General features: G+C 44.0%; 1 protein-coding gene across 4 annotated transcripts in view; it reads right to left on the bottom strand.

Annotated features, from left to right (window-relative positions):
* The window catches only part of GRAMD1B (GRAM domain containing 1B), a 105861-nt gene that overhangs the window by 5634 nt on the left and 77259 nt on the right, over positions 1-22968 (bottom strand). For all 4 annotated transcript variants that reach the window (XM_069743067.1, XM_069743069.1, XM_069743066.1 and 1 more), the window contains 13 exons: positions 19981-20076; positions 19793-19873; positions 19600-19715; positions 13873-14026; positions 13561-13738; positions 10514-10657; positions 9959-10077; positions 9601-9743; positions 9412-9515; positions 8204-8407; positions 4590-4674; positions 893-1000; positions 697-817 (listed from right to left, as the gene is read on the bottom strand). In XM_069743067.1, the coding sequence (XP_069599168.1) occupies positions 697-817; positions 893-1000; positions 4590-4674; positions 8204-8407; positions 9412-9515; positions 9601-9743; positions 9959-10077; positions 10514-10657; positions 13561-13738; positions 13873-14026; positions 19600-19715; positions 19793-19873; positions 19981-20076 (1653 nt within the window). The remainder of the gene's footprint in view (positions 1-696; positions 818-892; positions 1001-4589; positions 4675-8203; positions 8408-9411; positions 9516-9600; positions 9744-9958; positions 10078-10513; positions 10658-13560; positions 13739-13872; positions 14027-19599; positions 19716-19792; positions 19874-19980; positions 20077-22968) is intronic.

The following is a 22968-nucleotide window of genomic DNA, read 5'->3' as shown; positions in this document are numbered from 1 at the left end:
AAGCGGCACAAGGGACAAGTGTACGATCAAAGGAACGGAACCTCGGGGAACCTGTCAGCTGACCAGAAATTCAGCATTTTGGTTACTCCACCAACATTTATCATTTACCCACATTATATATCTGGGCGCTGGGACAACACCAACAGTAAAGAATGAGGTGGGTCTCGTGTAGGACGAGACCGCGCACGAGTGACCACTGCTCCATTCATTGTCGGTTACCATGGGGGTCATGGACTACCGCTTCACTCACATGGCACTTTAAAACTCTTTAGGATCAGTGGGGGTCTGACTGTAGGGTGACAGATGAAATTTGGGGAATTTATAATAAAAAAGTAAGAGAATTCTGGAATTTCTCATACAGCTATAATTATATATTAGTTTAGAAAATGTCACTGTGTGCTGACATTATATTTGCCCCAGAGGCAACTGTGTGCTGACATTATATTTGCCCCAGAGAAACTGTGTGACCGCGGCTCTGTTCCCCATCTTAAAGGCACATCGCCTCAGACACAGCTGAACTATAATAGGATCTGCTGCTATGTATATGCACCTGCAGGTTTTCAGAACCCATCAGGATGTTCTGGTGTTCAGTAAGCCTGGCTGACAGATGAGATACACTGTGGGTTATGTACGAGCACTCATCACAGGTGTGCAGGGTGATACTAGTACTTATTTTGGAGGGACATATTCATTTACCTGGTCTAGCAGAATCACAGATGACTTGATGATCTGCCTCCACTTCTGCAGCTCAGAGTCGTGGTGTTTCTGCTGAGTCTCTAATAGCTGGGTCCATTCGGCTTGTGACTGTGGGATTGCGCTGCATATAAGAAGTTAGGGTTATAGCCAGAAACACAGATTCTGCTGCTGTCAGCGTTGTCTCTAATGTACGCACCTTTCTTGTATTCGGAGGCCCTGCCACGTGGAAAGTGCCTGGGTGCTGTACTCCAACATCCACAGCTTGTAAAACAGCATCATGTTCAGCATAACCAACAGCACCAGACTGCAGAACAATCCCAGAAACAGCAGTGAGTTTGGCGCAGACCTTACAACTGTTATACTGTCAGAATGATGACAATTCCCGAGCGCTCTGCACATCTGCTTCAAATATACATTATATATTTCAAAGGGTTCCCTGTCTACAGCAAGGCTCCATGGGACAATGTGCTTAACCCTTGGGTATTAGCCCACATTTCGAATAAGTCTACAGGTAGAAAAAAAAACAGGTTAAAGATTTTGCCACAAATCCACAGAGTCACATGCAGACTCTGTTCTTGAGTTTGCAGCAAGCAGTGCTGATTTTCTTCTCTTCGCCATGTTGATGGGGTTTTCATCTCCTCACCCATGTGCTCTGTACTGTAATTTACAGCTATGTGTGGATGAGCAGCTTCACAGAGGCCGGTGTGAGGGTGCAGGAAGCGAGGCGTACAGCGGTCAGTGATAGTGCCGTATGACTGGTCAGATTAAAAAGGTTGTCCACTACTCAGACAACATCTTCTTAATACTATATTCCCCACTGTAAAATAATAATCACAGATACTCACCTCCTGCATCGGCGCCGTTCCAGCGATGTCAGCACCGATTCTCCCAAAGTTCACGTGATATTATTATGCCAGGTGAGTGCTGCAGCCAAACAGCCAATGGGCTGCAGTTCTCGCACTTATAAGCTTTGTTTGACTGAAGCGTGAGTGAAGCAGTCCATGGCGACTGCTGATCGCCAAACTACGCAAATTACAGCCAATATCACGCGAGAATAGGAGAGCCGGTCCTGACATCACTGAGGAGGTGCGGGAAATTTCATCTTACATTGGGTTACACAATATTTAAGAAAGGTTGTCTGGGTAGTTGTCACGGCGCCGCCTGCCGCTCACTCTGCGCGCCGACATACTCACCCGTCCCTGCGGTGTGCGCGCGCCTTCAGGTCTCTTCTCCTGACTCACCGTCGGTCCCTGGCTCTCTCTGGTCTGCAGACGCTCCGTTCCTCCACTCTATGATTCTGGAGGATCTTGACCTGGAAGTTCTGTAGCACTCGGTCTATTTAAGGTAACTTCTTCCTCTGCTCCATGCCTGATTGTCATTTGTCCTCATTTGACCCAGGTCCCTCTGTACCTTGCTCTGTCCTGTGTTTCCGCGATACCCTGCCTGTCCTGTGTTTCCGCCATATCCAGTCTGTCCTGGGCGTCCGCCATATCCTGCCTATTCTTACTCTCAGTCATTTCCAGTCTGTCCTGTGTCTCCGTTATAGCCAGTTCTGCGTCTTTTCCGCTCCTACTTCCTGTCCCCGGGGGTATCAGCTTCTGTGGCAATAGTCTCCCTCGGGCCTGCCCCTAACACTCCCTGTATTGGGGGTGGTCCACAAGGCCAGCACACCCTTGGGAGGTTCGTTGTCGTGGTTCTTCGGGTTCACTTTAAAAGTTCCAAAAGATCTGACAGTAGTGGACAACCCCTGTAATCACATTCATATGTAGAACCTCAGTATAAAATTCCTTTTTATTATTAAAAACAAGGCAACAACCCCACCTACAGTAACCGACAAAAATCAAAAACCAACAAACAAAAAAGTGTGCTCAAAACGAATCAAAAGCAACTGATGGGGAAACCTATAACACCCTATTAAAGGCACCTATACTGTCTTACTATAACAATGTTAGTAGGCTCATCAGGAGGCCAGATGCACCGATAACTTCCTGTGGCATCCCCTGGAGCCTATCGCGCATGTCCGTATGTGCGCACAAGGAGCACAAACATCCTTGTGCGCACATACGGACATGCGCGATAGGCTCCAGGGGTCGCCACAGGAAGTAGAGAGGAGGCGCGCTGGCTGGCTGATATCGGCGGCAAATATAAAAGCGAGTTATCTGACATACGGCATTCAGCTATCCACAATCTGATGTGACACAAGATATCGGTGCATCTGGCCTCCTGATGAGCCTGCATAGGCGAAACGCATCGAGGCGTGTTCGTTAGATGGCTCTGTTGTAACACAGCGGCACAGATGAGTATCCACACTCTGAGTTTGTGGCTATATGTGGGAAATTACTAACATTGTTATAGTAAGACCGGAGCAGGATAGCAGGGACACATGATTTACGTGTCAGTCCATGCATAGAAATGAGTTGTATCTATTTTGATTTTTATCCACACTGTTCTGAGCAATAGCCCATGCAAATGTATGAGGTTGATCCGGCTAATGCATATCCACACTGTGCTAATGATCTCCGGGCCGCTGTGAATGAATAATTATCCAGTTGATATATATCTATCGCCATATGTGTTTGTATATAGCTTGTTTCTGTTGGGGAACTAGGTAATCCCTAGCATAGTAGTCATTTGTATAGTGCTAGAGGACCCCTTAATGTCTGGGTAGTGGCTTACATTAGTGGCTGCAGGGCTTATTAGGGCCCATAGGGAGAGTCATCGTTAAGCGGGGGCGCCATAACGCTCCCCCTAGGGCGTCTACCTCCGCAGCCAGGCAGGGGCAGTATAGCTGCCTTTAATAGGGTGTTATAGGCTTCCCCATCAGTTGCTTTTGATTCGTTTTGAGCACACTTTTTTGTTTGTTGGTTTTTGATTTTTGTCAGTTACTGTAGGTGGGGTTGTTGCCTTGTTTTTAATAATAAAAAGGAATTTTTTACTGAGGTTCTACATATGAATGTGATGACTTATACCTCATTTTTTTTTGGATTTTGAGTTGGACAACCCCTGTAATGTCAGAAGATCCACCAAAAAGTTTAGGGGCAGGTTGGATTCTAATCCCTCTCCATCCAAAATTGGTCAGAAAGATCACATTTTTTTCAGTGTTAACCAGAATACAATTTTTGGATGTTTTTCTCTATACAAAACATTTTAGATGGAAGACATATGTGCAACCTACATTTTTACTGGAGTATCAGTGCCTAAGGGTAAGTGCACACGTCAGGATTTCTTTGAGAAATTTTCCTGACAAAAACCGGACATTTCTGCCAGAAATCCACATGCATTTTTACCGCGATTTTGATGCGTTTTTTGTGCGTTTTTTCCCAAATGCATAGAATTGCGGGAAAAACGCAGAAAATCCGCAAAAATAATGAACATGCTCATTTTTTTACCGCGATCCATGTGCACAAAACATGCAGAATGCATTCTAAATGATAGAATGCATAATGTATGCATTTTTAATGAGTTTTTATAGCGTTTTTAGCGTGAAAAAACGCGAAAAAACCTGAACGTGTGCACATGGCCTTAATCTTAAAAGCATCAATACCATCCAAAACATTGGTAAATCTTTCTGCAATTCTATATAAAGCTTTGCTTTTTACTGCAGGAGATAAGTGGGGAGATGGATATGGAGCAGCCAGGTATCTTCTTACTGAGCTAACAGACATATTTATTTAGGCCAAGATACAAATATATAAATGTAAGTCATGTGACAGTAGCACAGCCAATCGCCATCCTTCAAGGTGCATATGGCAAATTACAGCTGTCCATTGATGGGTCACACGATAAACCTTCGAATATCAGGATTCGTACAGGTCCAGATGAATCTTTGTATCTGGCATTGTCACCTTATTAATAATGGCCGTGCACACCCACATAATATATTATATACGTACACGCAGCTGATCACCAGCAGGAGTTTGGAGATGCTCTGCAGCTGACTTTGCTTTTCTTCAGGAACATGTCGAGTCTGAGTGGAACCTAATAAAAAATTGAAAATTTAACAAGACTGGAAAGCTGACACAAATGTACCATAGTAAAGTTTACTATTTCACTTTTCTGATTTGTGACCATATTATAAGTCTGTAACTGTGCAGGACATGAATCGACCTGTTGCACATAGGTCTGCACAGGAGCTGCAGGCAATTCCTTTATTTTAGATGCATCGTAACAAAGAAAAAAAATGCTTGCAAAGTTGCACCAAGAAGCAAATACTGTTTCTCATGTGCATCTGTGATATTGTCAGTTGCATCTACACTTGTACATTTCCATGGACTCCTCTGTTCATATTCTATTTCTCAGATGACTTTTCAGATTGTTATCTTGCTACTATGATTGTGAGCCCCAACGGGGACAGCGATGATAATGTGTGCAAACTGTAAAGCGCTGCGGAATATGTTAGCGCTATATAAAAATAAAGATTATTATATTATTATTATTAATTATTATTATTATATTTCCTTTTACACTCTGGGGCGGAGAACCTACTCATCTGTCTTGTACCGAACTCTGCACCTGTGTCATATGGACAAGATCAGGATGGGTATTTAGCCCCTGAATGTAAAAGGGAATCATGGCAGAAAGCAGAGATCCTGACAGTGGTGATGAATGTCATTAAAGGGGTTTTCCACAATTGATACTTATCACCTATCCACCACGATGTGATGTCTCATCACAGGTGGCTCCACGGCTGGGACCCCAGTCCTCAATCAGTAGAACTAGGGTCTCAAGGTATTCTTTCCTCCATGCTGCTCTCTAAATAAGGAGGAGAATCTCGAATGGATGGGTGATCCAGCATTCACCCTTTATTCAATACCTACGAGGGTTAATTACAGATAATCCTACGTGAAGTGTCGCATGACGCTGTGTAATCAGCATGTCTATTTTATTTGGGTAGTGAGCAGCTTATATACACTGCTCAAAAAAATAAAGGGAACACTAAAATCCCACATCCTAGATATCTCGGAATGAAATATTCCAGTTGCAAATTTTTATTCATTGCATAGTGGAATATGTTCAGAACAATAAAACAATTATCAATGTTAATCACAACTAATATCCCACGGAGGTCTCGAGTTGGAATGATACTCAAAATCAAACTGGAAAATGAAGTTACAGGCTGATCCAACTTCAGCGGAAATGCCTCAAGGCAAGGAAATGATGCTCAGTATTGTGTGTGGCCTCCACGTGCCTGTATGACCTCCCTACTGTACAACGCCTGGGTATGCTCCTGATGAGGCGGCGGATGGTCTCCTGAGGGATCTCCTCCCAGACCTGGACTAAAGCATCTGCCAACTCCTGGACAGTCTGTGGTGCAACGTGACGTTGGTGGATGGTGTGAGACATGATGTCCCAGATGTGCTCAATCGGATTCAGGTCTGGGGAACGGGCGGGCCAGTCCATAGCTTCAATGCCTTCATCTTGCAGGAACTGCTGACACACTCCAGCCACATGAGGTCTGGCATTGTCCTGCATTAGGAGGAACCCAGGGCCAACCGCACCAGCATATGGTCTCACAAGGGGTCTGATGGCAGTCAGGCTACCTCTGGTGAGCACATGGGAGGGCTGTGCGGCCCTCCAAAGAAATCACACCCCACACCATTCCTGACGCACTGCCAAACCGGTCATGCTGAAGGATGTTGCAGGCAGCAGATCGCTCTCCACGGCGTCTCCTGACTCTGTCACATGTGCTCAGTGTGAACCTGCTTTCATCTGTGAAGAGCACAGGGCGCCAGTGGCGAATTTGCCAATCCTGGTGTTCTGTGGCAAATGCCAAGTGTCCTGCACAGTGTTGGGCTGTGAGCACAACCCCCATCTGTGGACGTCGGGCACTCAGGCCATCCTCATGGAGTCGGTTTCTAACCATTTGTGCAGACACATGCACATATGTGGCACGCTGGAGGTCATTTTGCAGGACTCTGGCAGTGCTCCTCCTGGTCCTCCTTGCAAAAAGACGGAGGTAGCGGTCCTGCTGCTGGGTTGTTGCCCTCCTACGGCCCCCTCCACATCTCGTGATGTACTGGCCTGTCTCCTGGTAGCACCTCCAGCCTCTGGACACTACGCTGACAGACACAGCAAACCTTCTTGCCGCAGCTCACATTGATGTGCCATCCTGGATGAGCTGCACTACCTGAGCCACTTGTGTGGGTTGTAGAGTCCGTCTCATGCTACCACGAGTGTGAAAGCACAACCAAAATTCAAAAGTGACCAAAACATCAGCCAGAAAGCATTGGTACTGAGATGTGGTCTGTGGTCCCCACCTGCAAAACCACTCCTTTATTGAGGGGGTCTTGATAATTGCCAATAATTTCCATCTGTTGTATATTCCATTTGCACAACAGCATGTGAAATTGATTGTCAAACAGTGTGGCTTCCTAAGTGGACAGTTTGATTTCACCAGAAGTGTGATTTACTTGGAGTTATATTCTGTTAAGTGTTCCCTTTATTTTTTTTAGAAGTGTAGAATGCACTACATAAGTAGCATAAAGCGCCGAATCAACAGTTAGTGCGGCAACTCAATAGCGAGATGAACATTCATTTGGCGCTTGCTATATTTGTAGGTAATTTCCTTTCTCATGTCACAGAATTGACCTGAATTGTTGTGAATTCTGTGGCAGAGTTCACTCCTGTGGTCACAAGTGGTACTTCGGCTGATTCTCTCTGGGATCTTCCGTTTGTGGAGGAAAGTGGTACTGAAGCTTCTGAGTTTCCTCCCTCAGGTGATCTGGTGAGCTCGTTAGCTTCTTCTCTACTTAACTCCACCTGATGCTTTGATCTATGCTTCCTGTCAATGTTTCAGTGTGGGACTTGTTTTTTTCCCTGGATCATTCCTGTGGCCTGCTGCTCTGCAAAGCTAAGTTTTGCTTATGTTATTTTGTTGCTATTTTTCTGTCCAGCTTGCTTTATTGGTTTTTCTCGCCTGCTGGAAGCTCTGAGATGCAGAAGGACCACCTCCGTACCGTTAGTCGGTGCGGAGGGTCTTTTTGTCCTCTCTGCGTGGTTTTTTATAGGTTTTTGTGCTGACCGCAAAGTTATCTTACCTATCCTCGTTCTGTTCAGCTAGTCGGGCCTCACTTTGCTAAATCTGTTTCATCTCTATGTTTGTGTTTTCATCTTACTCACAGTCATTATATGTGGGGGGCTGCCTTTTCCTTTGGGGAATTTCTCTGAGGCAAGGTAGGCTTATTTTTCTATCTTCAGGATTAGCTAGTTTCTCAGGCTGTGACGAGGCGCCTAGGTTCTGGTCAGGAGCGCTCCACGGCTACCTTTAGTGTGGTTTGATAGGCTTAGGGATTGCGGTCTGCAGAGTTCCCACGTCTCAGAGCTCGTTCTATTATTTTGGGTTATTGTCAGTTCACTGTATGTGCTCTGACCTCCATGTCCATTGTGATTCTGAATTGCCTTTCATAACACTGAATATTCCATGGAATTGTTTTGTTTTTTATTTTTACACATAAATCATCTTTAAATCCATAACGCAAAGTAGACAGGGAACTTAACATCTCCTGACCTGCTACATGTCGGACGCGATGTTGCCGCTCCTCATCTGTCGGGGTGGTAACTGGACTGAGCACTTCCTGCAAATGAGGGATTCGCAAGTGAGTATGAGGACGCTTCCTGCGGCGTGTAGAGGTGATCTTGGTGCTCTTCTCTTTGGGGGACTGTCGATGTAGGTCAGACAGGTAAGCCGTCTCTGCTTTGGTCAGTTCATTCTCTGCAAAAAAAAAAGTAATCCAATAATCAGTATTCAGCAAGGTACATTGTATCATTGCAATTACCTGGTATCCTAAAAAACAAACTCTGCATCGTAACCCCACTTCACATTCCGGTTGTGACAGTTCTGGATGTATTATTACATTATTAATTGAAAATGTAAATTCCAGTTAATCAAAAGGACATTATTAGTGGAAAAAGGTCAATTCAACTGTGACTGCAGTTTGGCAAGAGATGCGCGAGGACTTGTATTGGCGTCAATGCTTCATTTGCTGTTTTATGTCAGAATTTGACAGCCCCAACTGCACTGAGGCCACATAAAGGGACTGGAGGTCCATTCTGCAAGGCAGCACCCAGAGGCCTGTATATCCAAAGTGCACTGTGTAATAAATGCTATATTCAGGTAATAAGCAGGTTATTAAAGTTCTTTCTAAGGAATACATTACAGAAGTACAGGGCAAAATGGACAAGCCTGACAATGGATGTAGAGTAAAAAGCTGAGGGGATCAGACAAGGAAAAAGAAGAGGGAGCTTAATAGTGGTACAGGGCGTGAGACTTCATTATTTAGTAATTATAAGTGTTGTAAGTCTCCAGTCGGCTCCAAATTCTCAACACTTCTGCTTGATGTCAATGACCAGAAACATTTATGGTTTACATCCAAAAGCAGAGAACTTGCCTCAATGATGTTGAGGCGCTCTGATACATGACCCTGCATCTACAGGACACGATCCTGCACATTTTCAGCCTCTTAACAAAACAATGAATGTTTCAAGTCACTGATAGTAAGCAGAGATCTCGTATAAGGATTCTGTCTTGCTTACACATTTCTTTGCTCTTCAAGTGCTAATATAGATTATTAGGTGAGAAAGCATAAACCCGCTGTTCGGAGATACACAGGGCATTTCGAAGCTAAAGACTTTCTAGACTTTAAAAGTAAACAGGAGGCCGAGGTGGTGAATTGCGGAGAAAAGCAAAGATCGTGTTGATTTGGAGATTAAACTAACCTAAATGGTGAAAATATTCATCGAGACCGCTCCAGAAGTTTTTCTCAATAAAGGTCTTGACAAGCCCCCACGGCTGTTTCCGGTAACGGAGCTCCGTAGAAATCCTACAATCCAGAAGAGAAACTTGTGGTGAATGGAATGATCTTCATATTAAAGATTTACCCTGTAACATGGCCGATAGACAGGTACCTTAACCGGCTCTTGTTCCGGGCCACTCGGGTCAATGTGTATCGGTTGATGGTATAGAAGTAATCATGATAAGGGATATCGTGCGTCAGTACTTCTGCATCAATCACGTAACATTCGCTTTCCTGACTGGCTTTGTATAATGTCTGAAAAAAAATGTTGCTATGATTACTTCAAAAGCAGAGACCATATATCTAGACAAATAACACACTCGCCCCCTACACCGGATATTATACCAAACTGTCTCATTCACTCTCCAAATGCGCTGAGTCCGTTGTGAGAAAAGTGTGATACAAATACCGGTAAGTAATGTCAGGGTACATCCATCCAACCCATGCAAGTGGTCGAGATGAATCCATACCTGCGTTTCTGTTACCGTTGCTGATTTTGGCGCCAGAGGATTTGTTAGGGCGATGGTGTATAAGATAACCCGCGTCTGATTTCCATTTTCTTCCTTCTTCCAAGGATGAAATATAACTTCTGTGAATAAATTATAGTCAAAACTATCAGACTCCTCTTGGCCTACAAACATTTGTACATTAGGATTCATGGTTAAATTAAGATTTGTGATACCTTATTGATTGCTGGGGGTCTGACTGCTGTGACCCCCATTATGAATGGAGCCAAGGTTCACTTCATTCATTGTCATTGGGACGGCTGGAAATACTGCAGCGCTGTGCTGGACGTACTCTGACTGTCCCACAGACAATAAAAGGAGAACTGGTTGTGCATGAACACTTCCTTTTTAATAGAGAGATGTCTTAACTCCAGCCCCAGTTTCCCAACCTCCAAAATCAGGTCAGGTTTTGAGCCGAGGCAGAGAAACACTGATATAGGTGGCCTAAGACAAAGGACTATGTTTTCAGCAATTCTCATTCCCTGGGACCCATCTGAATAAACTGAAGTAGTAGCTCACCTGTAAATCTTCTCTGCTCCATGAAATCTCTCTGAAACTGAGACTCCGTGAATAGGAGACTGAACAATTTGTCCACGCTGAAGTTGAAGACTTCATTGATGTACTGCCGGCCATTAAGGTCCTCATAAAACGCTTGCACTTCACCTGCACAATAAATTCATTCTTATTGACTGCAAAATTTAACATGAACCTAACCATAAAGCTTTGTGAACCCACCACCTCCATTACAGGCAATAGCTCCGGACTAAAAAATATAGATAAAGGAATAAAGGTATTAAATGGCAACATGACCTAAAGTCCATATAAATATTGATATTGCCCTCTAATGGATAAATAGATAACCCAGTCGTATACCATATCATAACACGCCCCCTGACGAAGGAGCCTCCGCTCCGAAACGCGCGTCGGGTGCACGTGTGGGACCGGACCAGGCTGCCAATCAGTACCCCCCTTGTCACAGGTAATAGCTCCAGCCGCATAGCGGTAACTAGCCCCGGTATTTACCGGGCATCCATATGGGGAGTTCGCACGGTCTTAGGGGAGGGACATAGTTAGGTGCTACAGCCTCTATGTATATCTGGAGTGGTGTGCTTGGCTGCATACGGGTTTATCACCATTGACATTCCTGGTTGCACTGCATAGTGGCATTTATTTGTATTTAGTTATATCATGGTTGTCATCCCGTTAGGCATAGTATATCTGCATGTAGTATGATTCATGGTTATGCATGGGCACAATTTGTATCCTTAAGTAGTGTCCTCTTTGGCAGCCTTAGGTTTCTGGTCCGCATGTTTTCCAGACATAGTGGCGACTTTTTGGGGTTATCGCCACCAGTACTTCACCTGGTTCTGTTTTCTGTCCTAAGCCTATTGAGGCTTTTTTATAATTGTAATTCTGTTTGATAATAAAGATGTGTATGTATTAAAAAATATAGATGTAGCGAGCACCAAAAATACCAAGTATCGCATGTGCAAACTGTGTAGCACAGCCACGTAATAGACCTTGTATTGCGGTAATTTAGGAAATTAACATTAATGGGGCATCCAGTTTTTGTTTTAAGTAAAAAGAAATAAATATATATACAGTTCAGACCAAAAGTTTGGACACACCTTCTCATTTAAAGATTTTTCATGACTATGAAAATTGTACATTCACACTGAAGGCATCAAAACTATGAATTAACATATGTGGAATTATATACTTAACAAAAAAGTGTGAAACAACTGAAAATATGTCTTATATTCTAGGTTCTTCAAAGTAGCCACCTTTTGCTTTGATGACTGCTTTGCACACTCTTGGCATTCTCTTGATGAGCTTCAAGAGGTAGTCACCGGGAATGGTTTTCACTTCACAGGTGTGCCCTGTCAGGTTTAATAAGTGGGATTTCTTGCCTTATAAATGGGGTTGGGACCATCAGTTGTGTTGTGCAGAAGTCTGGTGGATACACAGCTGATAGTCCTACTGAATAGACTGTTAGAATTTGTATTACAGCAAGAAAAAAGCAGCTAAGTAACGAAAAATTGGGCAAACTTTGAAAGTGTCCCCAAGTACAGTGGCAAAAACCATCATCAAAAAAACAGGCTCACATGAGGACCGCCCCAGGAAAGGAAGACCAGGAGTCACCTCTGCTTCTGAGGATAAGTTTATCCGAGTCACCTGCCTCAGAAATCGCAGGTTATCAGCAGCTCAGATTAGAGACCACGTCAATGCCACACAGAGTTCTAGCAGCAGACACATCTCTACAACTGTTAAGAGGAGACTTTGTGCAGCAGCCTTCATGGTAAAATAGCTGCTAGGAAACCACTACTAAGGACAGGCAACAAGCAGAAGAGACTTGTTTGGGCTAAAGAACACAAGGAATGGACAATAGACCAGTGGAAATCTGTGCTTTGGTCTGGTGAGTCCAAATTTGAGATCTTTGGTTCCAACCACCGTGTCTTTGTGCGACACAGAAAAGGTGAACAGATGGACTCTACATGCCTGGTTCCCACCGTGAAGCATGGAGGAGCAGGTGTGATGGTGTGGGGGGCTTTTCTGGTGACACTGTTGGGGATTTATTCAAAATTAAAGGCAAACTGAACCAGCATGGCTACCACAGCATCTTGCAGCGGCATGCTATTCCATCCGGTTTGCGTTTAGTTGGACCATCATTTATTTTTCAACAGGACAATGACCTCAAACACATCTCCAGGCTGTGTGAGGGCTATTTGACCAAGAAGGAGAGTGATGGGGTGCTACGCCAGATGACCTGGCCTCCACAGTAATCAGACCTGAACCCAATCCAGATGGTTTGGGGTGAGCTGGACCACAGAGTGAAGGCAAAAGGGCCAACAAGTGCTAAGCATCTCTGGGAACTCCTTCAAGATTGTTGGAAGACCATTCCCGGTGACTATCTCTTGAAGCTCATCAAGAGAATGCCAAGAGTGTGCAAAGCGGTAATCAAAGCAAAAGGTGGCTACTTTGAAGAACCTAGAATATAAGACATAATTTCAGTTGTTTCACTTTTTTGTTAAGTATATAATTCCACATGTGTTAATTCATAGTTTTGATGCTTTCAGTGTGAATTTACAATTTTCATAGTCATGAAAATACAGAAAAATCTTTAAATGAGAAGGTGTGTCCAAACTTTTGGTCTTTACTGTATATATAATATAATATTATATATCAGAGACGAGCAAAGTGATTAGATTTGCAGGACTCTGGTCCAGCAGCCAAATCAGTAGTCCATGGCAGATAGACGGCAGCCATAGGTACTGATTCCTACCTGCCAGAATCCCCAACACTTCTGATTTGTAAGCCTGGTATCATCATTACATCACGACACACATGACATAGCGCCTGCTAATCAAATGTAGAGTCAGGGATTCTGACAGGTATGAGGTGTTCACAGGGCTCTTGTCCGGTGGCCACACTCATCTCTCTCCTCTTAGTTTTCCATTTTCTGCATTACTGGTGACAGATTTTTTTGGTTTCTGGAGATATTTCTGAACATTTGTAGAGAGCCATGGCCACAAAAAATAGAAAGAATATGCAAGCTATGAAATCACCTTCATCGTGTGTTTCTGAGGAGTCGCTGAGCTCAGTGGGTAAGTCTTCATTATCATTAAAGTCCAAGGATGGAGATGTGACAGGTGGGAGAAGCTCTACTTTCTGCTCCTCAAGGTTTGCAATAAGCAGCTCGCTTTCCAATGAGCAGTCAATGTCATCAATGAGGCCTCCATCAAACTATTAAGAGAGAGGATTCATCAACTACAACTCAACCCGTAAAGGATGTCAAGTATCTGTTTTCAGATCCATCTGTCGCATGTTAAGGTCCATCTGGACGAGGCCTCAGACCTCTGCATACAGGTGGTACATACCGTGGGAGGGTCACTGCTGGTGGTGGATGGCACATTACTGCTTGTAAGAGATGGTTCCTGGAGGTTGCAGTTTGCTTCTGGCTTAATATCCCCGCTGCTTTTGGAAGAATTGTCATTTACTTCCACATCCTCCACTGGGATTTCTTCACAATAGCTGAGAACAAGAGGCAAATCACAGTTTAAAAAAAAAACATGTCCGAAAAGCCATCTATGTCTGAAGGCATGCAATATATTGACACTTTCATATAACATGCAGTGGGGGAAATAAGTATTTGACCCCTTGCTGATTTTGTAAGTTTGCCCACTGACAAAGACATGAACAGTCTATAATTTTAAAGGTAGGTTAATTTTAACATTGAGAGATTGAATATCAAAAATAAAATCCAGAAAATCACATTGTATAAATTATATAAATGTATTTGTATTTTGCAGTGAGAAATAAGTACCGTATATACTCGAGTATAAGCCGAGATTTTCAGCCCAAATTTTAGGGCTGAAAGTGCCCCCCTCGGCTTATACTCGAGTCACGGTAGCGGTGGGGTCGGCGGGTGAGGGGGTGAGGGCGCTGAGGCATACTTACCTAGTCCCAGCGATCCTCGCGCTGTCCCTGCCGTCCCACGGGCTTCGGCGCTGCAGCTTCTTCCTCTCTTCAGCGGTCACGTGGGACCGCTCATTACAGAAATGAATAAGCGGCTCCACCTCCCATAGGGGCGGAGCCGCTTATTCATTTCTCTAATCAGCGGTGCCGGTGACCGCTGATAGAGAAAGAAGCTGCAGCGCCGAAGACAGGAGGGGACAGCGCGAGGATCGCCAGGACTAGGTGAGTATAGCATATTCACCTGTCCTCGTTCCAGCCGCCGAGCGTCGCTCCATCTTCCCGGCCGGCGCCTCCATCTTCCCGGCGTCTGCGCTCTGACTGATCAGGCAGAGGGCGCGATGACGCATATAGTGTGCGCGGCGCCCTCTGCCTGATCAGTCAGAGCAGAGACGCCGGGAAGATGGAGGCGCCGGAACGAGACGCTGGGAGGTGAGTATGTGTTTTTTTTTTTTTATTGCAGCAGTAGCAGCGGCAGCACAGATTAATGTGGAGCATCTATGGGGCACAGTGAACGGTGCAGAGCACCGTATAAGGCACAGCTAGGGGGCACAATGAACGGTGCAGAGCACCGTATAAGGCACAGCTAGGGGGCACAATGAACGGTGCAGAGCACCGTATAAGGCACAGCTAGGGGGCACAATGAACGGTGCAGAGCACCGTATAAGGCACATCTATGGGGCACAATGAACGGTGCAGAGCACCGTATAAGGCACAGCTAGGGGGCACAATGAACGGTGCAGAGCACCGTATAAGGCACAGCTAGGGGGCACAATGAACGGTGCAGAGCACCGTATAAGGCACAGCTAGGGGGCACAATGAACGGTGCAGAGCACCGTATAAGGCACAGCTAGGGGGCACAATGAACGGTGCAGAGCACCGTATAAGGCACAGCTAGGGGGCACAATGAACGGTGCAGAGCACCGTATAAGGCACAGCTAGGGGGCACAATGAACGGTGCAGAGCACCGTATAAGGCACAGCTAGGGGGCACAATGAACGGTGCAGAGCACCGTATAAGGCACAGCTAGGGGGCACAATGAACGGTGCAGGGCACCGTATAAGGCACAGCTAGGGGGCACAGTGAACGGTGCAGAGCACCGTATAAGGCACAGCTAGGGGGCACAATGAACGGTGCAGGGCACCGTATAAGGCACAGCTAGGGGGCACAATGAACGGTGCAGGGCACCGTATAAGGCACAGCTAGGGGGCACAATGAATGGTGCAGAGCACCGTATAAGGCACAGCTAGGGGGCACAATGAACGGTGCAGAGCACCGTATATGGCACAGCTATGGGGCACAGTGAACGGTGCAGAGCACTGTATATGGCACAGCTAGGGGGCACAGTGAACGGTGCAGAGCACTATATGGGGCACAGCTATGGGGAAATATGAATGGTGTAGAGCACTATATGGCACAGCTATGGGGAAATAATGATCTATTTTTATTTTTGAAATTCACCAGTAAATGCTGCATTTCCACCCTAGGCTTATACTCGAGTCAATAAGTTTTCCCAGTTTTTTGTGGCAAAATTAGGGGGGTCGGCTTATACTCGGGTCGGCTTATACTCGAGTATATACGGTATTTGATGCCTCTGGCAAACAAGACTGAATACTTGGTGGCAAAACCCTTGTTGGCAAGCCCAGCAGTCAGATGTTTTTTCCAGTTCATGATGAGGTTTGCGCACATGTCAGAAGGAATTTCGGTCCACTCCTCTTTCCAGATCATCTCTAAATCATTAAGATTTTGAGGCTGTTGCTTGGAAACTCGAAGCTTCAACTCCATCCATAAGTTTTCTATGGGATTAAAGTCTGGAGACTGGCTAGGCACTAAGACACTCCATGTCCTTCATGTGCTTCTTTTTGAGCCACTCTTTTGTTGCCTTGGCTGTATGTTTTGGGTCATTGTCTTGCTGGAAGACCCAGCCACGAGCCATTTTTAATGTCCTGGCAGAGGGAAGGAGGTTGTCACTCAGGATGTTACAGTACATGGCTCCATCCATTCTCCCATTGATGAGGTGAAGTAGTCCTGTGCCCTTAGCAGAGAAACACCCCCAGAACATAATGTTCCACCTCCATGCTTGACAGTGAGGATGGTGTTCTTTGGGTCATAGGCAGCATTTCTCTTCCTCCAAACATGGCGAGTTGAGTTAATGTCAAAGACCTCAATTTTTGTCTCATCTGACCACAGCACCTTCTTCCAATCACTCACAGAATTATCCAGGTGTTTATTGGCAAACTTCAGACGGGCTGCACATGTGCCTTCTTGAACAGGGGGACCTTGCGGGCACTGCAGGATTTTAAACCTCTATGGCATAATGTGTTACCAAAGGTTTTCTTGGTGACTGTGGTCCCAGCTGCCTTGAGATCATTAACAAGTTCCTCCCGTGTAGTTTTAGGCTGATCTCTCACCTTCCTCATGATCAAGGATATCCCACAAGGTGAGATTTTGCATGGTGCCCCAGATCAATGTCGATTGACAGTCATTTTGCATTTCTTCCATTTTCTCACTGTTGCACCAACAGTTGTCTCCTTCTCACTCAGCATCTTACTTATGGCTTTGTAGTCCATTCCAGCTTTGTGCAGGTCTATGATCTTGTCCCTGACATCCTTAGAAAGCTCTTTGGTTTTGCCCATGTTGTAGAAGTTAGAGTCTTTAAACAGCACAGCAGAAAAAAACACTATAAAATATACCTTTTAATAATGTAGTTAAAAAATGCTCAATTGCGGGTAACAATAACACTCATATAAATAGAAAATATTAAATGACTAAATTTACACAAAGATATAAGTAAGAAAAAATAGGGACTAATTTCACTCTAGTAGGCCCTACCTGTCTTCGGAGGTTGGCACCCTAGTTGTTGATGACATGGCTCCTGCTCAACGTCGGTGTCCCTAAGTCACCCTAACATACCAAAAGATGTGCCACACAAAAAACACACACACAAAAATGACCGTAGAGATAATCAATGTCCTAAAATATGAAAAAAAAACCTTATCTCGTAATATCTAAGGAGTTGGATACGCTATCAAATAAGTGGTAGGGTCAGTGCTCACACTCAGATGTTGACTAAATAGTTTTCACCTTACAATGTTGTGCCAAAAAGTAGGCAAAAAGGGAATCTTAAATACAGAGAAGTCTGTTTAAATAGATTTGGAAACCCTAATATTTTTTTCTTGAAGGTGTTTTTAGAGGTTCGAGTCTGACTGATTAATTGAGTCTGTGGGCAGGAGTCTTTTATAAAGGGGATTATGTAAGACAGCTGTCTTTAATGCAGGTAACGAGTTGATTAGTAGCGTCTAACTGGTATGTAGGAGCCAGAACGCTTAATGGTTGGTAGGGGATCAAATACTTATTTCTCACTGCAAAATGCAAATAAATTTATATTACGTATACAAATTGTCTCTTCAGAGAGGAAGAGGACTAGAACTCTAGTGCCACCTATGGGAAGTAGCAATCCTAACAGTCAATGTCGACCCTTTAACGAGACTTGTCACATGATTTAGGATAATAGCCAAACCAGAATCTCAATTTGCTAACACCGTGTTTCGGGGTACTGCCCCTCATCAGTGCAAAGCGGAGATCTGGTTTGGCTGATTGAGAAGCGTCCAACCGGGATCCAAGAAGTATCGTTTCTCCTTAACTTATACAATGTGATTTTCTGGATTTTATTTTTGATATTATCTCTCTCAATATTAAAATTAACCTACCTTTTAGATTATAGACTGTTCATGTCTTTGTCAGTGGGCAAACTTACAAAATCAGCAAGGGATCAAATACTTATTTCCCCCATTGTACTTAACATGTGCTAAACTCGCATTACTTAATAAAGCAACGGCAATAGTAACAATTCATTAACAAATTATATTATAACTGATCTCCTCAAAGGGGTCGTCCCACAAAAGACGATAATCTTTCCACAGAATAAGTGATAAATGTATGATCACTGGGGTCTGAATGTTGGGAATCCCACCAATCTGAAAAATGGGGGTAACAAAGTCTCCTGTGTGAATGGATTAGTAGTGAGCATCTTTGACCACTGCTCCATTTACTTCTATGGGCACTGCTATTTCATCAATCCAATAAAAGTTAATGGGCACACAGGCAAACTACTGATTCATTCATATACAAGATTTTGAGACCCTGGTTCTTGGGCTTGGAGGTGGTCCCAGCAGATAGATTTGATAATCATTGTTTTATCACCAATCTTTAGGACAGATGATAAATGTACGCCGTGTGACAACCTCATTTAAAGAAAACCAGTCATCAATCCAGACATGTCCATTTTAATAAACACAAGAAATCTCAGTCCTGGATCATGTTTTCATATTTGTGCTGTTCCTCTATTATTCCTCCTAGAAATGCATGAGTTAGAGATCATTTAGACGTACCGTATCTTTTTTTTTCTGGCACATGGAAAAATGGGAGAGATTGTCATGAGTGTGGATCAGAGTTTGTTCTATGTGCTACTTTTTATTATCAGAGTTTCGTTAGTTTTTCTCATATGCAAAAATAACTGGTGACAGTTTCTCAAGCTTCTTCTGGCAAACGGTGAAAACAGATGGCACCAGCAAGTTTATTGTATTGTTAACGTTGTTCCTTATGACTGTTGTGTTTGAAACTGTTAACCTGTAAAGCGCTATGGAATATGTTCGCGCTATATAAATCAAGATTATTATTATTATTATTATTATTATTATTAAGTCACCAGGATAGCATCTGTCCGCTGTCCATGTTTTTCATGAACCCTTAGATTTACATTGGTGAGTTTGATCTTTGACACGGAGCTAAAACAGACATGTCTTTGTCTTTGTTTTTTTTTGTTCAGACACGGTCCCCAAAAACACAGGAGACATGTGAACAACCATATAGACTGTAGTGGTTATGGCTTATATCAGTTTATTCTAAGATGCTGCAGATATATTTAATGGAGAACACAAGTGTTAAAGAAAAGAGACCTGTCCGGAGAACAGACAAAAATAAATCTTAATTTCTGCTGATTTGAAAATTCAGCAAGAATTCAGCCTGCAGATCAGCACCCACAGGTGATCATAAAACAAATGTCCTCAGTCTGAAGGTGCTGATAATATTGTGTACATAGACAGGTCCCATCCAGCATACTCTGCACTCACCCCATGGTGTTGAAATCGTCATCTGGTGGAACATAGTCCTCATCATCACTCGTCAGGCCCAGCTCATTGCCGTAACACTGGTGGACAAAATGCCACAATTCCTTCGGACACAACGGCTGCAAGAAGCAAAGAAAGCAAATCAGCATTGAGGAATGGAAATAATTACCTGCAAGCTGAGCATGAAGATCGTTACCTTCTCTAATAAAGCGTTCTGCCAGAGACGGAACATCATCATGTAGGTTCGATCTCGAGCCCCGAAGGATGTAAAAAAGTGCTGAGAAAAACATCACATTGTCAGGACAGTGGGATATTTCTACAGGATCAGTTGTAGAGGTGAGAGGAGTGTAATGACATTATTCCGTGGATACACGGTCATCTCACCTTTTCAGTGTCTGTGCACAGTTGGATTGCATTGGGAATGAGTCGTGCCGTCTTCTCCTTAGTCATGGAGCAGATGTCTTTTAAGCGTACCGTCAGCTAAAGGAGGAAAAAATGCTGGTGAATGATGAGACGGCAGTGAACACACAAAGTATTGGGGTCTGATACAAAATGCTAGTGAATGACGAGACGGCAGTGAACACACAAAGTATTGGGGTCTGATACAAAATGCTAGTGAATGACGAGACGGCAGTGAACACACAAAGTATTGGGGTCTGATACAAAATGCTAGTGAATGACGAGACGGCAGTGAACACACAAAGTATTGGGGTCTGATACAAAATGCTAGTGAATGATGAGACGGCAGTGAACACACAAAGTATTGGGGTCTGATACAAAATGCTAGTGAATGACGAGACGGCAGTGAACACACAAAGTATTGGGGTCTGATACAAAATGCTAGTGAATGACGAGACGGCAGTGAACACACAAAGTATTGGGGTCTGATACAAAATGCTAGTGAATGACGAGACGGCAGTAACACACAAAGTATTGGGGTCTGATACAATGAACAGCTAATACTCGTCACTGTGACCTCTACAACCACCAAGGAAACCTGCATGTAATAAATGGCCCGATTCTGACATATCTGATGAACTTGTGAAACCTAAAATGTCCCACAAAATACTCACCAGTATGAATTAACTACAGATAATTATGAGAAGGAAATACTTAGATCCTGCGAAGCAGTGTTGCCATTAACATGGAAGCTTCACCTGGCAGCTAAGTAAAGGGGTTGTCTCAAGTCCTTAATTTGATAAAATTCCACAGTGATTGTATAAACCAGCAACTTCACAATTTAGGCTACGTTCACATTTGCTTTGTGCGATGCTGCGTCGGCGACGCAACGCACAACGCATGCAAAAACGCATGCAAAACGCAGCTTTTTGTGACGCATGCGTTCATTTTTTCATGATTTTTGGCGCAGAAAAAACTGCATCATGCAGCGTTTTCTGTTGCGCCAAAAAGACGCATGCGTCACAAAACGCAAGACAACGCATGTCCATGCGCCCACCATGTTAAATATAGGGGCGCATGCGTCGCCGCGGCTGCGCCCGACGCAGCCCCGCACAACGCTAATGTGAACGTAGCCTTACCTCTTACTAAAAAATCCTGTTTATTCTCAAGAACAGACTCAGTAGCTAACTTACCGTCCATCTCTGCAGTCTCAGGTAGCTGGTTCCCTAGGCAAAGAGCGCAGGATGCTTGCAGATTCTGTGCCTTAGAGACTGTTCTGAAGCTAGAAGTATTGCTGGATCCAACCAGCCCCTGTATGTCCCCCATGTTATAGGGGAAAAGATGCCTCTGCTAACACCATATGGGAACGCACAGTTCGGACAAGCAGTGTGACCCTGCCGCTACTGTGAACTATATATAATGTTTTTACAGTTGCAATCTCTTGTGAGGATATCCAGAAAATAACAATATATTCCCCTAAAATCACTTTTTATTATTTAAATTAAAATAATCTACATACTAACAACACACCAAAAAAACACATATAATAAGATATAAAATATGATACAAAGACAACTTCCTTCAAAATCCTTGTCAGAGTGTTTAATAAGGAAGATGTCAAGTCATGATGAGGTCCACACAGGACTGTTTAGGGTTAAGACGTATAGGAAAAGAATAAGGCGATATTTCCCTAAATGTGACACCTACCTAAGCCGCAGAGGTTGGCACTCTAAGTTGACGAAAGTGGCGGCCCTGTTCCTCGTCAGCTGACCCTAGTAAGCTCTGATCTATCCACTAACAGGTCAAACAGATCTATATGTAATTATCTACAGGTGCAACAAGAGTAATAAAAGCACAAGTGTAATAAATATACACAACCTAATATGTCGTTCTTTACCCAAATGTGACAAATGAATACACTGGTGTGATGCAAGTACATGATCTGATATGTCACACTGGTGTTTTGTTATTATGCTGGTTATTTTAGTTTAACTAATAAAAAGCTACCCCGAATTATCAATCTTTAGGAGTGCATAACCCTCTGGCAAACAGAAAGTCGGGAGGCAGAGGAGTGTGGCACTTCTTAAGAAAAGAAGATAAGAATAATTCTTTACAGGTAGTCTATCATCCAAGATGACAGTGTAAACTATGCACATAGCCTTGGAAGGGATATCGCCCCTAGAAAAATGTCACCTTTGGTGTTATAATTGCTGCCTCCATTCTGCAGAAACTGTAGTGTAATCAAATATGCTAATTGGGCTCGTGGTGCACCCTGGGTGTCGGCAATAGGCACCATTCCCACCTTTCCCCTCATGATGCCAGGATACATTGTATCATCAGAATGGCAGATCGTGTCTGGGCAGCAAGTGTGCGATTCGGAGTTTTCCTGCAGTCCTGCTTGTGACTATTGAGAGGAAAAATCATTTACTGTCCTGTGTCTCATGTTTTACAAATTAAGTGAAAAACAACATGAATAACAAAGAGAATTTGGTTTAATGATTGGGAACTTTGCCTTGTAGCTACAGTAACAAGCCAGACTACAGCAAAGCTCGGGACCGCACGCATGCCCTTCTGATGATACCGTTGTATCACGGAGATGCTGCTTGTGTAACCTGATGTAAGGCCCCTTTCACACATCAGTGTTTTGCCATCAGACGCAATCCGTCGAATTTTGAAGAAAAAAATGGATCCGGCGACTGATGCCGCCGGATCCATTTTTGCCTTATAGACGTGTATTAGCGACAGACTGTTACGGATGGCCTCACGTTTCATCCGTTGTTCGCCGGATCCGTCGAAAATTGACAATGAAGAAAGTAACGTTTTTGTGTACGTCGAAAAATCGGACAATGACGGATATGTCGCCGTCCGTCGTTTGCTCGAATGGAAGCCTGAGGGCGCTGGAACCATCAAATGACAGAATCCGGCGACGAATTCCGTTTTTTTAAACTGGGCATGCGCCGATTTATTTAAGAT

Source organism: Ranitomeya imitator, chromosome 10 (assembly GCF_032444005.1).
Source record: "Ranitomeya imitator isolate aRanImi1 chromosome 10, aRanImi1.pri, whole genome shotgun sequence".
Taxonomy (NCBI): Eukaryota; Metazoa; Chordata; class Amphibia; order Anura; family Dendrobatidae; genus Ranitomeya; species Ranitomeya imitator.
The sequence above is the reverse complement of the archived record's forward strand: the minus strand, read 5'-3'. Positions and strand labels throughout refer to the sequence as shown.